Below are 8142 nucleotides of genomic sequence, written 5' to 3' on the forward strand. Positions count from 1 at the left end.
TTTTTTAATTGGCAGAACAAAAAGCTATAGTCATATGCGCAAACTAAGGGCAAATTTGGTGTAAACGTTGAAAAGATGTTAAAAAATTTGGCGTTCGATAGTAATATGAAAGATTCAGCATTCTTTATAAAAAATCGACAAATAAACTAGGTGAAGGCATTTCTATAGGTAGTGTGGATTTTTCGTTTTTTTTCGCGCTTATCACGCTAAAATTTTGTTAACGCTCATTTGATTTTGTTCACGCTTGATTAATTTTCAGTGGAGTTAAAATTCATTTGCTAAAAGGAAGGCAAAAAATGATCTCGAACAATAAGTGCAAAGGGCGCTAAAAACGCAAATTCTCTCATGATCCAGTTTTCTCTAAATTGGGTTAGAAAAAAGGCTAATCATAAATCAATTTTGAAATTCAAAGAGCTCGGGCGATATTTTCAAAATTTCATGTTTTTTTTTGCGAAAATGTGGAAAAAGTCTTTCTGCAAATGAAAGGCAAATTCTGATCATTGAAAACAAACTGTTTAAAGGTAAAATGTTTGAAATGCGAGAAAGAAATCTTTTAATATCCTGGAAATTGGGTTGATTTTTTTCTGGAAGTGTCAATGATGATAGAATTTCTAGGAGCTTTCAAGTGATTACATTTGCAAGAGCAAGTTTCTTTTAATCGGCAACGACGTTTTTTCCAGTGACCACATTTTCGTACAAATCTGTAAGAAATTGAACTTGCTTTGTTATTGATTTTTACCAACTTCCAGGCACCTTCTTACTTGTTCTAGAGATTACGCGGTTGCCTTTGGATCCTATTGTCGGGGGCTCGAGTTGTTTTCTACCCTTGCGATAAAGAAAAGTTTTGCATTCGGTACTATTTCCTGTAAATAGCTTTCTTCACAGGACTCGTCTCCTGGAATGAAGCATTTGCAGGACTCCTCAGTATTGGAGCTTTACTGAAACCATCATATTTTGAGCATGTCTGTATTTTTCCTCATTTTCGAAATCTGATTTTTATGCTGGTTAAGAGTCGGTGAATGTTTTTCAGACTCTTTTATAGGTCGCGATGTTTTTTTTTTCGTTTTTAGTAAAATTCGTTCAGGCTCTAATTTACTTTTTCGCGGTTTGACTTTTGATTTCTTTTTCAGTTAGTTTATTTCCTTTGTTAAAAGGAAGGCAAACTCCAATATGGATCAGCAAAACGTTGAAAGTGATGAAAAACGCGATCGACTTCTAGTTTCGCAAGTGGAATTTAATTTCTGATTTCCCAGCAAAGTAAAAAATTTTTCTTTTTGATCCAGTTTTCTCAAATCGGTTTATTTTTATCGAGAAATCGCTCATCATAATTGAGTTAGTTTTATTACGTTAGTTTATCAAAAAACAAAGAACTTGTTTTTGAAATTCAATACCTTCATGGCCACTTGTTTTTAAATTTGAAAGTTGATTTTTTTTCATCAACAAGCCAGCTTTTACCTGTTTACTTGCGTTCATTGACTCTTTTCAAACTGTTTCTTGGCTATGTTTGTAGTTTACCCATATTGTTTTTTCCTTTTTGTTCGGCTTCGTCATAAACTATATCGTTTTAGTGGTTTCGTATTGTGTCGTTTGATGAGCTGAATACTTTTCGTGTGCTTGTGTGAGGAGGAGCAATACGTGAAAACTTTTTTATTTCGGCTTGAAGGGTTTCTCTATTGTTTTTGGTCTTGTTACCGATTGGTAATTTTCTCCCGATGCTGATCGATTTGTATTTTTTAAAATTACAGGCTATTGTTCTGTATAGCAAGTGGTGCGAAGCTCTGCTTCTCCTCGGTGTATTTTTTTCCCATAATATGGGGTTCGATTTGCATTTTTTTGTAATTTCTATCTGGGATAAATTGAATTGCCAGGTATTCATTCTGAAAATGTTTTTGGCTTAGTTTTCACACTACGGATTTTTTTCTGCTTTAAAAAATTCTCACTGTTAATTCTCACAGCACGTCCTGTTATTTCGTCAGATTATCACCCCGGGTGTGGTATAAGTTTTTGTTGTTATTTTTATTCGATTAATGGTCCGGTTTATGTCTTATTGGCTCTATCAACTTATTTTGTCCCATGACTTGACTTTTTTCCATTCCTCGGTTGGCTCGGTTTTTTTTTTCAGCGAAAGTCAGTCTCAAGATTGATTTTTCGCGTTTTGATCGATTGTTTTCAGTCTCATTTTTTGTTAAAAAGAAGGCAAATTCCACTATCTAACAGCAAACGATTAAGATCTCGAAAACGTAATTAACTCAAGATTCGAAAGTGGATTTTAACTTTTACCCTTTGCTATCGGGTAGTTGGCTTTTTTCTGTAAATAACTCTTGGACTCATTCATATCCTGGTCTCTTTTGGAAATTCTGCAACGGACATATTTTGAGCTGAGTAGTTGTTTACCCTTGCGATTTGTTCTATTCGAAATTGTTTTTAGGTTGGTTGTAGTTTTAGTTTTAGCAACTTGTTTTTTTATTTCATTTTTTTCTTTTAAATAGGTTCCGTTTCATGTGATATCGGGTTATTGGCCTCATATTGCGTCGTTTGATGTGCGAAAAAGTTTTTGTGTGCGTGTGTGTAGGTTCTTTCGGTTTTTCCTGTTTTTAAACGCATTTTTTTTTATTTGGGAGGGTTTTTTGGGCTAATTTTTAGAGCATGTGTTTTGTTCCAATTTAAACAGTTTTTCTTCATACACCTGAAAATTCAGTACTTTGTAATTTTACCAAGTCCTGTTTTGTGTCAAATTTTCCCGTTGAATAAAAAAATTTAATTTTCGATCCGTTTTTCCCAAAAACAAACGAGCTTTTTGTTTTGTTTTCTTGCATTCATTAACTTATTTCAAACTATCTGTTGGCTATGTTTTTAGTTTCCCAATCTTGATTTGTTGAAATTTCGTTTTCGCGTTTCGATCGATTGTTTTCAGTTTAGTTTTTTGTTAAAAAGAAGGCAAACTCCACTATCTAACAGCAAATGTTTAAGATCTCGAAAACGTAATTAACTCTAGTTTCGAAAGTGGATATTATTTTCAACCCTTGCGATAAGCCAGATTATTACAATCGGGTACTTGGCTTTTTTTTGTAAGTAACTCTTGGACTCATTCATATCCTGGAAATTCTGCAATAAACATATTTTAAGCATATTAGTTTTTTACCCTTGCGATAAGCAAGTGTTTTGCTTAAATATTTGTTCTATTCGAAATCGTTTTTAGGTTGGTTGTAGTTTTAGTTTTAGCCGCTTGTTTTTTAGTTCATTTTTTTTCTGGTTTAAATAGGTTCCGTTCAATGTGATATCGGGTTATTGGCTGCATATTGCGTCGTTTGATGAGCGAAAAAAGTTTTTGTGTGCGTATGTAGGTTCTTCCGGTTTTTAAACGCAATTTCTTTTTATTGGGTAGGGTTTTTGCGCTAATTTTTAGAGCATGTGTTTTGTTCCAATTTAAACAGTTTTTCTTCATACACCTGAAAATTCAGTACTTACCAAGTCCTGTTTTGGGTTATTTTTTTGCATGTAGCATAGTTTCGAGGCTAAATATTTTCGCATGTGATTATGTGATTCAGTTTGGATGAGTCGTAAGTTTTTTTTTCATGATTTATGAAATTTTTTATGACAACATTTTTGTTTTTGATTAAAACATGTTTGGACCCAAAATTTGTTGCTGATCGGTTTTTGATTTTTTATTCATTTTAAGGCTGTTTATGGACTTTTCTTACAACCATGAAGTTTTTGTAGCTGTATCTGTTTTAACTTTTCAAGTTTTTTCTTCAAGTAGTTTTTCAGCTGATTTTTTCTGTGCTGAATTTTTTCGGCTTAAAGGGTTTTATGCTTGGTAAGTTTATTTTTGATGCTAATTTTACTTTTATTACCTTGTTTTTTTGAAAACTTGTTTATTAATTTTGATAGATCTAGTTTTTTTGACATTTTGATTTTTTTCTCAGCTGCTTTTTGTATTGTATCACAAAAGGTTGGAAGCTCGGCTTCCCCTTTGTGTCAAATTTTCCCGTTGAATAAAAAATTTACTTTTTGATTCATTTTTCTCAAAAACAAACCAGCTTTTTGTTTTGTTTTCTTGCGTTCATTGACTTTTTTCAAAGTATCTGTTGGCTATGTTTGTAGATTCCCAATCTTGATTTGTTGAAATTTCGTTTTACTTTTGCTCGGCTTAAAATAGTTTAATTCAGTCGTATAATTTTTACTTTGAAGTATTTTTTTCTGATTACTTGCGTTTTTTTTACTCTTTTCCAACTGTCTGTTGGCTGTTTTTTTTAGTGCTGGTTCAGTTAATTTGACGTAGTGAATGCGAAGTATCTATGGCCTAGGATAAAAAGGGAGCGAATTGTCGAAAAGCACAAAATTGTCTCAGTGTCGAAAAAAAGTTTCCAATCATCCCGTTTGAGGAGTAGGAGTCTGAATTTACTTTTTATTTTAGATTAGAAAGTAAATTTGGTTTCCATGTAATATTATTTTTTCGCCCCTTTATCGAGAAAAATGACGCAAAGTTTTCAAAAAGTTGAAAAATTTTAAAATTAGAATTTTCAAATTTTTTTATTGCCATTCAAAAAGTACCGTGGTTGGAACGTTTTATGCCACTTGCACAGCAACCGAAAACATATTGAAATAAATAAAGAATTGTAAGGATACAAAAGCAAGAAATTGATGGCAAAGTCGATGAAGTGAAAATTGTGCCAAGAACTTTATTATAAGATTTTTGTGCGGAACTCTGCAAACAGGCCGTCAGAATTGAAAGTGGTTGGAATAGATGGCCATAGTATGGTTGGTCATGAATTTAAAAGATTAACCAGTTTGATGTTTTTTCAGCAAAGCTTCTTTTCAGATTAAAATGAGGCTAATTTGGTTGCTTGATTCTTGATTGCTCGATAGATTTTTTTGTTAGTTGACTTAGCAAGCCACCATTATAGCACTAGCTTGGGACTTTGATAAAATGTAAAACAGAAAAGTCTTCAATGTACCGTTTACGCTTGCTATTCTTGGTGCTTACGTGTGATAAAACGATGGTAGCTTCAGTAAAAATAACTATGTTGCTTTTTCTGATTTGAAACCAAATACTGTTTTATTCATTTGCTTCAATTTACTTCATTCATTATTTTTGTGCTGCTGGATCGTTTTTCGACTTGCTTTTTGTTCAACGCTTTGCCTTCTCGTTTGAAAACAGCTGCATTTTATACAAAACAGTTTAATCACAATTTATATTCCACATCTTCGCATTATAGTCGAGCAGTTACCTGTGTTTAATTCTAACGATTATTTTTCCACGGTTTATTTACCTCGATTTGAACGTATTATTTACCTCTTTTCGTTCATTTTTGTTTGCGGCCGTTAAGATTTTCTCAAATTTAGTGCCAAATTATTGAAATTCAGTCCAGTAAAAATTCACAACTGTGAAACATGCTCAACCCAGAAGATAGCGAGGTGGACAGACCAATGTCTGCTGGATCTGCAGCCAGACAACAGAAACTGGATATGCAAAAAAAAATCATGGAGCAGAAAATGGCCAAAAAATCACGAGGAATGCTGATGCCAACTAATCCACAAGCCAATATCTCTGGAGTATCCGGGCGTACGCCAGAATTGCCATCTCATAATCCAAAAACAGCCAAAAGAGTTGACGTTAGTTCAGTGGCTGACCCCGAAAACCGAAATGCATATCACAACCCCACAATTAGTTCAGTTACTATTATGCCAGTTTCGGCTTCGTCTGACGTCGATTTCGATGACGAGAGTTCGGTTAATGACGTCACAACTAGCTCAAATTCAACACTGGATGGAGGCGAGACTCCGCGTGACAGACAAAAATACGCAGATGTAGTCGATTATGAATCTAGTTCACAGAAAAGACCGAATGATGTCCAGACAAATGGGACCGAGTCTCCCGAAGTTGTGCCGATAGATGATGACAGCGGTGACAAGGAGAACGCGGGAGATCTGGGCGACAGTGCCATGGATTTGGAACTGCCTCTCGTTTTGCAGCCCTCGTCTCGTGAGCTGGAAGAGTTTGTGTTCAAGCCGTGTCCAGAAAGACACACGATTAAGTGTAGGATTACTAGAGATAAAAAGGGAGTGGATCGAGGTATGTTTCCTACGTACTTTCTCCACTTTGAAAGAGACGATGGGACGAAAACTTTCCTGTTGGCGGGGAGGAAACGAAAGAAGAGTAAAGTTTCGAATTACTTAATATCTACAGACCCAACTGATCTATCCAAAGGTACTGAAAGTTACACCGGAAAAGTCAAATCAAACATGGTCGGAACAAAGTTCACCATTTTCGACAACGCATCGAAACCTGGAGGACTGATATCGTCCACAGAAGGGGGCAAAAACAGACAGGAACTGTGTGCTGTTTTGTACGAGACGAACATTTTCGGGTTTAAGGGTCCGAGAAAAATGAGTGTGGTCATCCCAGGCATGACAGTAGATTTTGAACGAGTTGTCATCCACCCTAAAAACGACAGCGACTCACTTCTGAAGAGATATGAAGAAAAAAACCTGCAGAATCTTCTCGTGTTGCATAACAAGTCGCCAGTGTGGAACGAAGAGACGCAAAGCTATGTTTTGAATTTCCATGGTCGAGTGACGCAAGCGTCGGTGAAGAACTTCCAGATTGTGCATCCACAAAGCCAAGAGTATATTGTGATGCAGTTTGGAAGAGTCTCGGATGACGTATTCACTCTGGACTACAGGTACCCAATGTGTGCAGTCCAGGCCTTTGGCATAGCACTCAGCAGTTTCGACAACAAACTGGCCTGCGAGTAGTAAAAACGAATCACGGATTAAGAAGTTATACTTTTACGTAATTAATACTGATTAACAGAACTAGAACTGCTAGGAACAGCTGTATAGTTGATTGAATCCAGAGTCATGTTATTCTGAGTCAAGTTTTTCAAAATCGGTGATAATATTTTGAGATAGAAAATTCATTTTGTCAAACGAAGATTACAGAGACAAAATATTTGAAATAATGACCTTTGAAATACTTTGATTACACTTGCGAGAGCAAGTGTGTTGTATAAAAAGTGTGGTGAGAAAAAAAGAGATAATTTGACTTCAAATATCTATGCAATATTCCGCGCATACATTATACTCAGTAAAAGCATCGAAAATGTAACAGTATTATGAGTTCCTATTACTTTTGCAATCGGATCAAATTCTTCCTAAAGTTTGACTATGGTCAGTTTCTTTTAAATCTGTGTCAAACCCTATTTTGCATTGTAAACCAAATTGATGAGAAGCTAAATTATTTCGTTGCTTTAAATTTCCCATTTCGATTCAGATCTGATTTGCAATTTGATTGTTCTTTGCATTTTAAGTCCTGGCGTTGTTGATCTAGTCGGTTTTTGGAGACACAAAGATGAAGGTAATGTTGCAGAGGTGTCTTAATTGAGAAGTTCAGTTTATACCTTGACAGTTTTGAGTGGCAAGGAAATAAAATATAAGTTCTGGGCTGCTACCCATTTTGGTAAGCTTTAAGTAAATATATTTAATGTGAAAATCGTAATATAATTTTAGCAAAGGCTAAAAACGTGGTGTTGTTTTAACCGTGTCACAAATGTATTTTACTGATTTTTGTGATCTTGTACCGACTAAATCGACTCCGCATAGTTTTCTTGAGCCATTTTACTTGTGCTATAATTCCGTGTTAATGCATTCATATCTGTCTTTCAGGTTTTAATATCATGCATGCTTTCACGCACAATGTCAAAAGTGTTCTTAAACACCAGAGTTTTTAAAGTGTTCTTGCTCTGTTTTCAGAATTGAATCAGTCTAATAATGTTGAAAGAACGCTTTTGTGGCAGTTTTAGAGTTCTTTGTAAATAAGGAGTTTAGTAGTTTTGTGTGTAATTCAATTTTCTGTAATAATCAAAGTTTTGTTTTGGTCAATCTGTACTATTTCGTTCCTTGAAAAGAAAATGGGAAGTCATTACCCTTGCGATACGCAAGGGTGTTGCATTCGGGTATAAGACCTTTTTTCCAGCAAATAACGGGAATCATCTGGACTTGTGCACGAGACTCATCTGGACTCGTCTCTAGTGGTACTTTATTTCATAATTAATTCAGTTTTCTCAGCGTACCGGGCCCAGGTAGCCTGGAGGCAACGAATACGGAAGGGACGGCAAAGACCATGGGTTCAAATCTGAC

At 35.2% G+C, this 8142-nt stretch overlaps 1 protein-coding gene across 1 annotated transcript; it reads left to right on the forward strand.

The window, feature by feature from the left end:
- The first annotated feature begins 4826 nt into the window (after positions 1-4826).
- Positions 4827-7836, forward strand: LOC134842265 (tubby-related protein 3-like). The gene has a single exon (XM_063858531.1). It carries the CDS (start codon positions 5395-5397, stop codon positions 6757-6759), a length of 1365 nt encoding a protein of 454 aa, XP_063714601.1. The 5' UTR covers positions 4827-5394; the 3' UTR covers positions 6760-7836.
- Positions 7837-8142: the final 306 nt, after the last annotated feature.

The sequence above is a fragment of the Symsagittifera roscoffensis genome, chromosome 3, assembly GCF_963678635.1.
Source record: "Symsagittifera roscoffensis chromosome 3, txSymRosc1.1, whole genome shotgun sequence".
Lineage (NCBI taxonomy): Eukaryota > Metazoa > Xenacoelomorpha > Acoela > Convolutidae > Symsagittifera > Symsagittifera roscoffensis.

What these genes read in the sequence shown, in the direction of transcription:
- LOC134842265 (XM_063858531.1), top strand. Translation starts at nt 5,395, where the DNA reads ATGCTCAACCCAGAAGATAGCGAGGTGGACAGACCAATGTCTGCTGGA.